At 38.0% G+C, this 15,486-nt stretch overlaps 1 protein-coding gene across 4 annotated transcripts in view; it reads left to right on the forward strand.

The window, feature by feature from the left end:
• LOC309712390 (alpha-2,8-sialyltransferase 8F-like) overlaps positions 1–5,985 on the forward strand; it is a 16,518-nt gene extending 10,533 nt beyond the window's left edge. For all 4 annotated transcript variants that reach the window (XM_082543123.1, XM_082543121.1, XM_082543120.1 and 1 more), the window contains exons 2-7: positions 780–848; positions 973–1,047; positions 3,396–3,537; positions 4,689–4,801; positions 4,884–4,976; positions 5,064–5,985. In XM_082543123.1, the coding sequence (XP_082399249.1) occupies positions 780–848; positions 973–1,047; positions 3,396–3,537; positions 4,689–4,801; positions 4,884–4,976; positions 5,064–5,541 (970 nt within the window). In that variant the 3' untranslated portion in view covers positions 5,542–5,985. The remainder of the gene's footprint in view (positions 1–779; positions 849–972; positions 1,048–3,395; positions 3,538–4,688; positions 4,802–4,883; positions 4,977–5,063) is intronic.
• Positions 5,986–15,486: the final 9,501 nt, after the last annotated feature.

Consider the following 15,486-nt stretch of genomic DNA (forward strand, 5'->3'; position numbering starts at 1 on the left):
AATACAAGCTGATTTAAAAAAAAAAAAAAGCAGAAAATAAAAGAAATAATAAATAAGAGTGATTTAAATTGGCTTTGCCTTAAAAAAAGAGTATGTAAGGTCTAAAGTGAGATTTGACAGCCAATCTTAGTGTGAAACCTAAGATTGGTTGTAGTTGGGAATAGAATTCACTGCTCTTTATTGATTTGCACAACTAAATTCAACGAGATTGAAGCACACATTAGTGAGTGAGTAAATCCAAACACGATCATCCACCTAAATTCAAATTGATCTCTGGTATGGTTGATGTGACTGAATTATGACAGGAAGCAGTAAAGCTGCTCTGCACCAGTTCATCATCAATGGCACTACTCTAAACTTCACCGCAATACTGACTAGACTAATCAATCTAACTTGCCACAAACCACCAGTACTTCCTAGCAACCTTTGAATAACACAGAGTTGGCCATGTCAGCCCTGCAGCGATGATATTTCAAACTGTGAAGTGGAATTAGTTTGTTTTCCAAGACATTTAACACCATGAAAAAACAAAACAAAACATGTAACAAGTTGTTTATAACGCAGATATCTGATCTAATATTATATTGAATATGTAGGTAACTTTTGGAATTTTTGCAGGTAGCATAACAACAGGGTTCAGACACAATGAGTTAAGATCATGACCTTCCAACACATGTACAGAAAAGAACAACAGCAATGAAGCTGAGGGAAAAAATGGGTACAAGAAAAGGTAACTTTTTTATGTGCACATACTAATCTGTCTCATTTATTTCTCACAGTTTGGAATTTCACCGACCACTTCCTCAAAGAAGTGCCTCAAAGCCCTCTGAACTTTGTAAAGGCTGCAAGTAAGAGCGAGCACTGTCATAACTTTTTTCTTAATAAATGACAGTATTTTTGCCAAGATTGAGTCATGTCAGACCTGCAGGCATGATACTTCTAACTGTGTGTATGAATGCTTGTGCATTACAGGGAAGCCATCGATAAAGTAAAAAAGCTCTACAATCAAACATGGAAAAAGCAGGAGGAGAATTACCACAGATTCAGGTAAGATCATACACTTCAAGCCTTCTAACATCCTGATATTAGACAGTGAATTACAGGTCATTTTACAGAGAAAAGCAATTGTAATGTAAACAATAGTTTAACAGATTACTTCCTCCTAGGACTAATTAAGTAAAGCAGCGGTCCCCAACCTTTTTTGCGCCACGGCCGGTTTATGCCCAACAATATTTCCACGGACCGGCCTTTAAGGTGTCGCGGATAAATACAACAAAATAAAACTAGTACCGGTACAGAAAAAAATTCATAACACACATGAAAAGACCCAGGAAAACCGAGTAAACGATAAAAACGATAACAAAATAACGCTGAAAACCGATAAAAACCCTGAAAACCATACATTTCACACCTGAGCCTCAACTCTCGCGGCCCGGTACCAAACGACTCACGGACTGGTACCGGTCCGAGGCCCGGGGGTTGGGGACCGCTGAAGTAAAGTACTGAATTACTTTTAATAAAAGTGTTTTGTGTAATACATTATTTTTTCGAATAATGACTTAAACACCGATTGTTAAATTGAATTGTTAAATGTTGTCATTTTTATGCTTACCATCTCTACATTGTTTCAAGCAGTAGGACCAAAGACATTCTTTTGTCTCTGACCACCTCTCCAGCTACTCTGGTGCTGGGGGAGGTTTTATTGTAGATACATCCTATCTGAAAGATCTGGTTCTTGTGTTGTAAGCTTCCTGCTTTTATGATCCTTTTGGTGAGCAGGAAGTCACACAAACGCACCCCCACGACACACACACACACACACACACACATTCTTGCACACATGCTTACACGTGCACACACACACACATAGTGTCTTGTCTTAGAACCATTGGTGGGTTTTACAGTGGAAGGTGCTTGTGTTGTGTTGTATTGTGTAAACTATTGTATATTGTAACAGTTTGTCAATAAAAAGGCTACGAGGAGAGCTGCTCTTTGAAGGATTTGGGCTAGAGACAGGTGATGAGCATTATGCTCCACCGCCTGGTTCTGACCAAAGCTTCCCTCGTTAGCGAGTTAAAGACCGGTTGAAGATGTTCTGTCTTGTTTTCGTTCTCATGAGGAATAAGTCTCTAAACTTGCGGGGCCTGTGGAAACACAGACCCAACACCGATTGCAACAAGGAGCTTAAATACCTCCAACATGCACAAATATTTGACCCACAGCATCTAATTAATTTCCATGAATGTAATGTGTTTGATATGCTGCTTAGAGATGGCAGTAACTCCCAAAATGGAGCCAATGAGAATCAGTAAGGAGATCAATAAGGAATCGAATTGATAAGTGATATTGATGATAGAATCAGAATTGCTACATTCTTACCAATTCCCAACCCTAGTATTTACATTCATGAAAGCATCTCTTTATTGATTGTACACTTGAGAGTGTTCCTTAATTGGTAAGATGCTGTAAAATTCTTCTCATTGACTATGTAAATAATTCTGTTATCCTGCACTTCTGTGGTCTTTCAGGTCTTTTTGCTGCTGAGCTGATTCACTGCAGTCTTTCTTTTAAAGAAAGAATCAGTCTGTTAATTTTTTGCTCTCTTTTTTCCAACCTAATAATGGCTTCCTTCATTTGCATTGACATTTCTTATATTTAGAATCAGAGAAAAAGTTACAAAATATAAAATCGAGACTTTAAATTAACTTCAGATATTACATCTGCATAATTTTTTATGAATTAAGAAGGGGTTCAGCAGGACATGAAACTGGTTATCATTCAACTGTCAAATTACATTTGAACCACTCAGAATAGGGAACTTTGTATAAAAATGTCTTTAATTGCTGAAGAGTTAAGCCAAATATTGCCAAAGAAAAAACTAAACATAAAAAACACTAACTGTAAACATAATATACAACAATAGACAAATTAATATGAAATACAATCTAAAGACAAAAGACAGGTTGTCTGTCCTACATGTATGCTGTATCTGTAGCTGCCTGAAGTTAAATGGCTTTCATTATGGTTAAATAATCATTTCCATTCAAACCACTGAAGCCTATTCAAATACTACATAAATGAAAACATTTATTTGAATTGTTTTCCCTCTCTGGTAAGCCTGATTTGCTGTAGCTGAAATTCATCATTGGAAATTAAAATGAAATTAACTAATATAAAACTGTATTGCTTTCAGTGTTTTAAATAAAATAAAATCAGTGTTTTAAATAACACACTGAATTCATGTGGGATTTGTTTGCTTTTTATACATACGTAGCAGAAATGACACTTACAATACAGGTGTACTGTATTTTAAACCACAAATCTTTCACCTTAACACTAAAGCTAACTTTAAACATTTATTTATTTATTTATTTATTCATTTATTATTTTTCAAGATTACAGCTGAACATCAATTGCAATGGATCCAACAATGGCATTATCACTCAGGAAAACACTCCAGTGGGATCTAAGATTGTCTGTGATAAGGACAGGACTGTCATTCCCGTGACCCCAGTGCTTTTCAAGGCCTTTATCAAAGTATGTATTTCTTAAAGATGGGAACATGCCTTGAAATGTATTCTTTATGAATGCGCTAGAATGAACTCAGACAAAATCTGCTGCATGTTTCATGTCCTAATTATTCTTCAAATGTTCTAACATAGTATTACTAAGTTCTTATATCACATGTTTAGTCATGTGCTAAATCTGGGGACCTGCACCCTTAACGGATTGAATCAAATGAAATTCTTTAGCATATTCCTACATTAGCTGCCCAGAGTACTTTTGCAGCAGTTCATCTGTCTTAATAAGTTCTGTCAGAGTTCTGTCTCTTAATTATTTATTGGTTTAAAAAGGACAAAAAACCTTCTAACTTGACTATGGTTCATATAAGTGTGGTTTGTATTGTCAACATATTGAAAGTAACACATAAAGATTTAAAATGACATATCAAATTCAAAGTCAAAGTGATAATTATGCTCTATCCAGCTGTTTCTTACTGCCAATGTCTATACTTACAATTGTTATGTTCAGATTTTTCAGAAGGAATTCAGGAGAAATATTTGTAGTTTAAAAAATGTAATTTGTTTGAGCAGTTGAAATTACAAGTTACAGCGCTGGACTTTTTTGTGAACCAGCGAACTGTTTCACAGAAAAGATGACCCTGGATCAGGGCTGTACAGGTTTATACTGTGACAATAACAAAGATTATCTTCTCCCAACACAAACGTGGCAGTTTGCTGTGAATCCTCCCCGTTCAGTCCGACCTCACCTCGTATTTGCTTGTCCTGGAATGAGAAACAGAGAAGAAAAACAACCCCTGCGTAGCCTTGGCTATCTGCTTATTATTCTAAGGCCCAGTTCAAGAGCCTTGGGGGTCTCGTTCGCATTTCCTGAGCCAGTTTATGAGCATATTTGCATTGTGTATAAATAAAATATTAAAACAGCTTTATCTAATAATTTAAATAAAAAAAATCAAAAGTTTTCAACCCTAACACAATACATAGGCATGTAATGAATGCTATTCTGAATTTCACATTACTTTGGACCTTTTTCTTTGTTGTTCTCATCCTACAGATTTGACATAATTCCTTAAATACAATGAGCACTTGTCTCTCACACATAATACATTAGAAACAGTATAAATCTTGCTCTTTTTGTAATGTGTAATCTGTTGATGTCAATTCCAGGAAAATCCTTTCTCAAAAAAGAGATGGGACACTTGTTCAGTTGTTGGGAGTGGTGGGATTCTGACAAACAGCGGCTGTGGAAAAATAATTGATTCAGCTGATTTTGTTTTTAGGTGAGAAATATGTCATGTGTATAGCACCAAAATCATGACGACAACTCATCTCTCTGTAAGAAATATTTTGTTGTGTTTTCAGGTGCAACCTACCTCCTCTGGAAAATGAATTTAAGAATGATGTTGGCATAAAGACTAACCTTGTGACAGCAAACCCAACCATCTTCATAAATAAGTGAGCAAACATTTATTCTAACATGGAACTGAATTGGTTTTTTTTTTTTTTGTCTTGTTGCTTTAAGCGTTGTTGTTTAATTTGCAGGTATGGGTCACTGACGGGACGTCGCCGGCCGTTTGCAGACAGCCTCCACCAGTATGGCAACTCCCTGCTCCTCTTTCCTTGCTTCTCCTTTGGTTTTAGTAGGGGTGTGTGTCAGCGGGCTGTGTATGCCATTGAGGACATGAAAATCCCTATTCAACCAATCTTCTTAAACCCTCTGTACCTTGAAAGACTGGACAAATTCTGGAAATCCCAGGGGTTAAAGGAATATCGACCTAGCACTGGATTATATATAACTAGTCTGGCCCTGGAATTATGTGAAACAGTGCATCTGTATGGATTCTGGCCCTTTAGTAATCACCCAGATAGACTCTTTCCCCTAACTAACCACTACTATGATAATGTACCATATAATGCAAGAGTCCATTCAATGCCAAATGAGTTTTACCACTGGGTACAGCTGCACAATAAGGGTGTGCTCAAGCTTCACCTTGGAGACTGCAAATCAGGTCAGGTCTAGTTTAAATGATGGAATAAAAAAAAATGCTTAAGTGTCCAACTGCGAAGCCAAGACATTTTCACTGAAATCAATATGTATTAGTCAGAAGTAGGCTACATTTTACTTTAAAAGTCTTACAATATATCTCCAAATCTCTTTAATCCTGGAACTGGTGACTCGCGGGAATTTCTCTGAGCTTCACAGCTTCTAGTGTATATCAAGAAATTTAATATCTCACATTGAACATTAAGAAAACAATATCTGTTTGCTTTTCATTTTTAAGAAACTTTTTCTAGAATTAGATCTAAATGTGAGTGTCAGTTATTTTAGTCGTGTTTTTTTTAGAACAAGCTACCTGACTTGAGATCAATTACTGTCCGTACATTCAACACCAGATTCTAAATCTTTCCATTCACACAGGTCTACAGTTAATAGGTTTTGTTATTCTGTTTTATTTTATTTTGTTCTGTTTTCCCTGCCATTGTAAATTTGCCTATTTCTTTACATTGGTGATCACATTGTGTTTCCATGTAATGAAATGTACTATGCAAATTAAATTGTCATTGTCATTAAAGGGGCTATAAACGCTGCATTCATACATGCTTTATCTATACTAATAAAAAATTGCAGGAATGCGAATACCACTACCAAATTTATCATCTGCTTTTAGTCACTTCACTGTTACTACAGCTGTACCAAAGATGTTCCCCTTCAGCACTGACTGTTGACAGAGCACTTTCAAATAAAAACAGTAAATTTTGTATTAATTTTATATTTACAGCAGGTTTACAGTTTTAAGACTTTTCAAGTGCTCAGAAAATATATCACCAGTGTCAAAAATGCCATGTCAAGCTAGGTTTTACTAGATGGAACTTTAAAACAAACAGATGTTGCTGTGAAACATTGTTTATTTAGAAAATTCCATCATATTGCACATAAATCCAGTTTAGTAGCTGTCTAAAGGAGTTATTTATATGATGAAAACCTGATTTATAGTAATAAATAGCTTAATTAAAGTAATACCTTTACTTAAATAATGAATAAATTTGTATTCATCTACGTAAATAAGTCATCAGTAAAAACAAAACCCAAAACTTTATATGCTAATTTTATAATTCTGCTACATCTCAAGAAGTCTGTTAATAATAGATTTTATTTTTCATTTTATTTTACACTAAAACAAAATGACTCTCAATGGCAGATATCAGATTCATAAACAATACATTTACTGTATCGAAAACATATGAAGCACTTTTTTATCTGAACAAAATATTAACTGTTAATGTTCTTTGATTAAACTGATACTATTGCAATGAGCTGAAAAATCATAAGCAGAAAAGCAATCAACTACAGAAGTTTGGAAGAATATCTGTGTAAGAGTGCAACTGACCCTAATCCAAAGACATCAAACAAAATGCTATGTTAAGTTTGTTCAAGATGTTTAAGTTAAGTTTTAAAAAAATAATAATAATAAGTAGGCATGTCTTGATGCATGCTCAATCATCCAGGTAAGGAAATGCAAGTGGCAGATGGACACACTGAAAAAAAGGGATTGGCCATCTCTTGAATTTATGTAAGCATCTTGCGTGTTCTTGTTGTGTTCTGTTCTTGCATAAGGGAAAAGAAGAAAAGCATAGATGCATTAAATTAATGGACTAATATGTTAACATTCAGTTCATTAAATTTATTTAGCACCTGTTCACAATGCCAGTGATCCCAAGGAGCTTTATATTTTAAGGCACAGACTCTGCACAGAGACATATCTAATGATGAGACATCATCTTATTAGGACATTTTGGAAAGGAGGAAATGTACCACTGGATAAGGGGAATTGCAGGATGAAGAACTGTGAATAGGATGAGATGATAACAGAAATGAGCAGCAGCAAGAAAAGAATCATAAAGCAAAAGATAAAGTATAAATAAGGGATGCTACAGGGCACAGTGATTTTAGGTTAAAACTTTTAAGCAAACTAGAAATAGAAGTATGTTTACATTATGCTAGTAAATTATAAAATACAAAATTAACACATCCCACAAAAGTCAGCTTTATTTCCTACATAAAATTACATGCACAATGTACACAGATGTTACAGATCATTTGAGCTGTCTTTGGATGTCATTGATACATCAAACAACTCTATACAAAACTTGTTGTGTTTGACTGAACATTTTGTGTTTCACAAAAAATAAATTTTCTGGAAGATACAACTTTTGAACTAATTAAGAAAATAAAATAACAGAGAAAAACTGTAACATCAAAACAAACCACCACAATAAAATCACAGCTTATTTCTCCATTAAACCTCTAGAAATTTAAATTGACTATAAAAAGCAAAGTCAACCACTAAAATCCAACAAACAAACAAATAAAAAAAAGGATAATAATATAATCTTGTTATTATGCCTTTTTCCAGGGGTGGACTATATAATTGGCTATTTGGTTTCAACATGAAGATATTGTGCCACAAGTAAAAGCTGTAACTACAGCTGTCACAAACAGGTATTAACAGCGTTTATCTTAAAGCTAAATAACACATCAGACGTAAATAATTATACAGATATACCTGGATTACATATTACTCTTTTGTCAATATTTGATATATAAGCTGAAAAAGCATAAATGAAAACTGAAAATCTGCAACCAATAGTAACCAAACAATATGAAGTATTCAAATGCAAGAAAATACATTTGATTACCTCACACCATTTACATTTTCTGCTAATGTTAGAAGTTTACATTTTGTCTGGAAAGCATTTATACTGACACTTCAGTTTAAAACAGATTAATTTCACTGTCAGTGCAGTTCCATGTTTCAATTTTGCAATACATGCAGTCAGGGCTGGACTGGGACAAAAAATCGGCCCGGGCATTTTGACTAGAGACCGGCCCACCAGGTATTATAGGAAAAACCATAAAGCCTTTGAATGAAAACAAACGCTGTTGTCACAGTGATGTACACTGTCTTGTTGATATATATGTATCAGTCTAATAAACTTAAACCTACACCATCCTCCCTATTCTGGTATTCTAAACAGTACCCGAAAGTAGACTGCTTGGTCGAGTTAACCTCCTGAACTATCTACAACACATGGTGAAAACCTGAAATTAAGACAGAGAAGACTAGAGGTGAGACATGATCATTACTGAATACTGATGACAGATTTAGATATATTTTCATAAACCATTCATTTGCCACATCAACAAACAGCATGGCAGGGCAAAATATTTTTTCTAACATGGCAACCTTTAAAAAGTGAAAGGAGACAGAAAGACAGGTGAGAAAGAATAAAACTTAATTGACTTTTTGATGGCATTTTACACACAGTACTGGTACAGTATCTAGAAAATGTGGGAAAATACTGGCATCTTATACAATACAGTACACTACTTCTGAAGAAATTATGATGGGACCATAAAATAAATTACTATGTACAATAATGGATTTCTATATATTTTACATCAGATGAAAACGTTTGTTGTAAGATTCAGATAATTATTTGTTAAAAGCGAGACATTTTAAATGAGAATAAGAAAATATTTCTTTGTGCCCCCTCTCCCTGTTAATGCCCTACCTGGGCCCCTGGCAAAACTTTGCTAGATCCGCCCCTGCACAGTTACCAGCTGTCAGCTACTTAGAAAAGGATCCTGGTGTTATTTGTCAGAAACAGTTCATAACTTCCCTTCAACTCATTTATGTCACCTAAAAGGTAAACCTGTTTCTCCATCACCTGTTCAGCTCTGATGATTCAGTAAGGACATCTCCTGGTTTCATCTTCATGTTTCCCTCTCACCAGATAACCAAACCGACATCATGACCAGCTGCTTTTGCAGCTGTGGCTCCAGCAAACATCAGCTGATACTAGAAAGTAATATTACATAAATTCTAACAACAGCTGATCAAGCTTAAACGTGCTGCTGTTGTTTAGCGCGACATCCGCTGGTTTCCTCTTTCTGGCACAGAGTGAGCGATAAACAAACAAGAGAGAAAACCCAATCAGCTGATCATTGATCAGTTTCATGATTGAAGTAGCAACAGGAGAGAGAGGGGAGAGAATGAGAGAAGAAGAGGCAGCTGTGCAGCAAAGACACAGAAAAACTCCAGCTTTGTGTCTTTTTCATTGTAGCTGAAGTTCGAGACAAACTGCTCCTTTTCAGCTCAATACGAAACGCGTGATATTTTCTCTGAATACCAGACGATTCCGTTTTTTTACAGGAGGGTTGGTGTTGGGGGAAAACTCTGTAAAAAACCCAGGAGAAATAAAGACACAATGAGACAAAGTTACTTTCTTTATCAAACGTGTACACGGGTGAGCTGCTAAGAACAACTCACAACGTGTACAGAGGCTGGGCACTTTTTATAGGAAAGACAGTGAGAACAGGATAAGAAAATACAAAACAGATAAAATAAACAACTCCATATGTGGCGCTAGTCTCGTCAGCAGAGAGCTGGGAGAAAGCTGTGAGAGATAAAACAATCTAAAACAATATGTCCCAGAAACAAGATGTCTTTGCTGGGAAAGTCTAAAAAGATAATTCTAAACTAATCTAACCATAGGCAAAGGGCAGACAAAAGGCATCTTTGTACATTTAAAAGAAGGTAAAGAAACATAGAATCATTTTTCCTGTAACATATTCCCTCCTGTTTTAACTTATTTTAAATGTATACAACAATTGTCTGTAAAGGTTATTTATTAAGCATCTTTAGCAATTTTTAATTTTCAAAATGTCAGCATAGCAGAAATGGAAGTCATTTGGTCTAAAGAATAAAACAAAATAAAATAATAAAAAGAAAAAAAGAAAAATCATAAATGAAATAACAAGTGGAATAAACAAGAAAAAATAATAAAACTAAACTACAAAAAATAAAGGATAAAAACCTTATATTTAAAATGATGAAAACCTTATATTTAAAACGAAAACTACAAAAAATAAAAGGATGAAAACCTTATATTTAAAATGAAAACTACAACAAATAAAGGATGAAAACTTTATATTTAAAATGAAAACTTCAAAAAATAAAAGGATGAGAACTTCAAAAAATAAAAGGATGAAAACCTTATATTGTACCTGCATAAACTACTAATGTGTTAATCAGTGCATGATCACTTGACAAGTCATTTTTAATCACCACGTCATTTATTAGCAGTTATTACAAGTTCTCCTCTAACAGAATTGCAACGGGATGTTGTTCTTCTTGAGGCACGGCAACATAAGCAGTCATTGTAGTTGTTATCATCTTTGAAATCATTACTCTTAGGCATGGCAACACACACAACACTAATATGAGCAGTGCTATCATGATGAGACCTAGAAGGAAAAATGGCTTTGCTACAGCAGCCAGCCATGAACCGCTGAACAGCCAGTCCAGCCAGCCTTGTGCTGTAGCTGCTCCAGGTGTGTGGTCAGTGACATATTTTTGCAGAGCGGTCAAATTCTGCAAAGCTTCATAAATGTCTCCTCCAGTTTCGTATCCATCAGGGATAAAAGTGCAACATGTTTCCCCGATCAGCTTGCAAACTCCTCCTTGTGATGCTGTTAGCAGGTCTAGTGTCAGTCTGTTCTGCAGCACCATCGTTCTGATGGCCTGCTGTTCTCCTGCTAAGGCGGTTCCCAGGGTCTTAGTCAAGTTGATGTGTCGTAGCAGAGCATATCGGTTGATTTCCACATGATCCCGCACCTCGGCAACTCCAATGCCGGGGATCAAGCTCTGTAAGAATTTCACTCCTCCTCCCCAGATGCGAAACTCTCCCGGCACTCCAGTGTCCACTGTAATGCCGAAAGAATTGGGTGAGGCGATGTCCACTTCACGTCTCTGTCGGCTGCTTGGGTGATGTGCAACACTTTGCATGAAGAAGACGTGATCTGATAATTGCACCAGGGCGCACAGACCCCCCCAACCTTCAGGGAGTGACAGATAAGCCTTATTGCCACATAGGAAGTACCAGTCAGCCAAAACTCTGGTTCCTCTACTGCTGGGTGCCGTCCGTGCACATCCTGTCTGGTACTGAGTCTTTGTTTGTAGTGGCATTCGGTAGCTGTAGTCGGAGCGACAGTTGAGGCTCATCAGCGTCGTGTTACTGGCACAGGTGGCGTTGATTGAACAGGCCATACACTTCCTCTCGTTCCTTGGTGGGCAGAAAGTGTATATGTACTTACATAGGTGAGTAGGCAGCTCCCCCACTGCCCGCGATCCATTGTTCATCACACATACTGGCAGTTGTGATGCGTTCAGTTTGTTCAGTAGAATTACATCAGGCAGCGGGTCTGAGACTTGGGGCCAGGTCAGTAGGTAGGTCTGTCCGGAACAGTTCACATTTGTGGGTGATGATGACCTCCAGGTTGCTTTCGCTGGGATGCTGTAGTTGGCTTTGGACCAAAGAGTACCATAGCCTGGATGTGTTGCCAGGCCCAACAGGCACCAACTGCGATCTTCAGGTATGCTGTACGGCCACAGGCCAGACGTCTGTGAGGATAGGGGCATATGGGTACATGCATAGCAGTCAGTTTTATTATTCAAGTGAGCTGTAGTGTTCATAAACTGCCACCAGAAGTTAGTGGCGTAGCCATGGGGAAACTTGGTGTACTTTCCTTTGTCATACAGTGTCTGCCTTTTCTCCATATAGCGTGACTTGTTGTCCCTCACGGAAGCAAAGGTGAGGAGCCCGGCCATGGTCAGGGCCGCTGCAGTTGTTAAGAGCCACCATCTCATGACGACGGGACACACCCTCCTGTCGCGAGTAGACCCCCCGGCCAGGAAAGCTGACCCCTCCACCGGGCGAGATCACAACAAGTGGGCAAGCCTGCTGTCAGCTGTGTTTAGATGGCTTCACTGACTCGCCTGCAGTGACTCTGATGGATCCAGGATGGTCGTTCCGCAATTTTGCAAGCGGTCGGTGTAGTGAGGAGGACTTGGTATGGCCCCTCCCACCTGGGTGTGCTCCAGTTTTTCCTTTGGAGCACCTTGATCAGAACCCAGTCACCGGGCTTTAGTCTGCAAGACACTGGAGAAACATCATCAGGTTGTTGATTATGTACAATGATCTCTTTGTTTTCTAACAGCTTAGACATCCATTCTGCTAATGTGTTTTCTCTGATTGCTTTGTCTATTGGTTGACTGGTGATGGGCAGTGGGAACGGCCTGCCATGAATGATTTCAAATGGAGTTAGTTTATGGGAGCCTTGCGTTAAGCGCATCCACATTTTCACTAAACCCAAACATTCAGGCCACGGCCTTCCTGTTTCTGCCATGCATTTCCTGAGCCTTTGTTTTATAGTGCCGTTAGTTCTCTCTACAAGGCCTGCGCTCTGAGGGTGATAAGCACAGTGGTGTTTTATGCTGAAACCGAGTGCTTCAGAGACCTTAGTGATGACATCATTTACAAAATGAGTGCCGTTGTCTGATCGTATCAAAGCTGGAATGCCATATGTGGGTATGAAGTGATTGCACAGGCATTTTGCTACTGAAATTGCATCTGCCTTTTTCACTGGATAGATTTCCGGCCACTTTGAGAACACATCTATAACCACTAGGGCGTATTTCGACCCTTGACATTCGCTTAGCTCAATAAAATCCATATGAATTGTGTGGAAAGGGTGAGGCGGAGTTGGAAAACGGCCTCTTTTTGGTCGCAGGTTACCCTGAGCATTATATTTTTGACACGTCATGCACGTTCTGACAAATTGTTTTGCTGAAGTTTCAAAATTTACAGTGTAGAAATGAGAGTTGACAATACAGGTCATTCCCCCCGATGACAAATGCGTACAGCCATGAGTCACTAATGCCGCCATCTTGTGGAGCGATTTTGGCAACACTGGCTTGCCATAACACATCATTAAATCGTTTGTCAGAACTGCACCGTGTTTTAGCCATTTTGCCTGCTCTGCTGTGCTTGCTGCTTTTTGTTCACTTTGCAACACATCCAGTGGAATCTGATGTGTGTTTACTGCCATCAATGTCATGTTTGTCTTTTGTGCCGCCTGTTTTGCTGCTCTGTCAGCAAAATTGTTGCCTGTAGTAATAAAAGAGCCATCAGTTTTGTGTGCTGCACATTTACACAATGCGAGTTGTTGTGGTAAATTTATTACAGTCAGCAGGCGTTGTAAGAGGCTGGCATGCTGGACTGGTTTACCGGTTGATGTAATCATTCCTCTGTTTTGCCAGAGCTTTGCAAAATGATGCACAGCAGAGAAAACATACTGGCTGTCTGTATAAACGTTTATTTGTTTATCTTTGTGTATTTCACATGCACGAATAACAGCTATCAGCTCAGCGCTCTGTGCAGAATATGAAGAAGAAAGTGGTTTTGCTTCTATTATTCTACTGTCTGTGGTTACTGCGTAACCTACACAATTTCGGCCTGTGTTGTCTTTAGAGGCTGATCCGTCCACAAAGACATCAGTAAAACCAGCTTGTGGCTCAGCATGGATGTCAGGGCGGGGTTTGGTGTCTTTGTCTAATTCTGCATGGCAGTTGTGCACATCTCCATCAGCTGGTGTGCTCACTAGAGTCCCTGGATTCAGTGTGCCACATTTTTCCAGTGTGATGTGAGACTGTGATAGTAAAATGCCTACATACGATAGCTGTCTGGCATGAGTCAGGTAAGAGAGATTGGCTTGCAGCAGTATAGATGTGACAGCATGCGGGACCTTGACAACTAGTTTGTGCCCTAAGACAATGTCTGCTGACTTCTTTACTGCTTCTGTGGCTGCTGCACAGCTTTGGACGCAAGTCGGCAGGCCCGAAACTACAGCGTCTAACTTACACGAGTAGAATGCTAGAGGGCGCTGTTTGTCACCAAAAGCCTGTGTCAGAACTGCCTTCATGTAGCCGGCCCCCCCATCAACATGCAGCACGACAGTGGCGTGTCTAGAAAATTTTTGTTGGGGGGGCCAGGTAGGGGCACAGATTTGGAGAAGGGTGGCAGATGTAATTGGCAGATAATGTTTAAAAAAAAATTCTACCAACCATTAACCATAATTCAATAATCCTATAAACCTAATAACCGAATGCGCTTTTAACTCTTATTAGAATGAGATTTTAACCACTACGGTGCAAAGTTTTTAGATACTGCGTTGATAAAGTACAAGAGATACAATCAGTGCTTTGTCAGTGTTTACTCAGCATTCAAGGACAGCAATATTTGCATAGTATTTTTACTGACATGTAGTGCACATATGTTTTGGGCAAAAACATTTTTGAATATTAAAATACGAACATTTGTAACAAACAATTGACAAATTAGCCAGTTCCAATGTAAAACTTTATCTGCTTATTAAAAAAAGAAGATAATCTTCTCACAAACTGGTGTTTGATTTTGAAACAGGAAAAAAGTGGGGAAACAACTGAAAAGACTAACATTTGAATAAAACCTGAAAGCAAGTAAATACTTTCTCTGCTGCCTTATGGTAAACTTTGGTAATATTGATCAAGAACAACACTGGCTGATGATGAAATACAGTCAGCTGGCATGGTGACACTGCCAGTATTAACCTGCAGGGCTGGACTGGGACAAAAAATCGGGCATTTTGACTACAGACCGGCCCACCAGGTATTAAAACCATAAAGCCTTTGAATGAAAACAAATGCTGTTGTGACAGTGATGTACACTGTCTTGTTGGTATATGTATGATTTCTATACATTTTACATCAGATAAAAACTTTGGTTGAAAGATTTAGATAATTATTTAATAAAAGCGAGATATTTTAAATGAGAATAAGAAAGAAAAGTAATTTCTTTGTGCTCCACCTTTCCCTGTTAATTCCCTACCTGGCCCCCTGGCATAACTTTGCTAGACCCACCCCTGCACAGTTACCAGCTGTCAGCTACGTAAAAAAGGATCCTGGTGTTATTTTTCTCTCAGAAACAGTTCATAACTTCCCTTCAACTCATTCCTGTCACCTAAAAGGTAAACCTGTTTCTCCATCACCTGTTCAGCTCTGATGATTCAGTAAGGACATCTCCT

Source organism: Aulonocara stuartgranti, assembly GCF_965226115.1.
Source record: "Aulonocara stuartgranti genome assembly, chromosome: 8".
NCBI lineage: Eukaryota > Metazoa > Chordata > Actinopteri > Cichliformes > Cichlidae > Aulonocara > Aulonocara stuartgranti.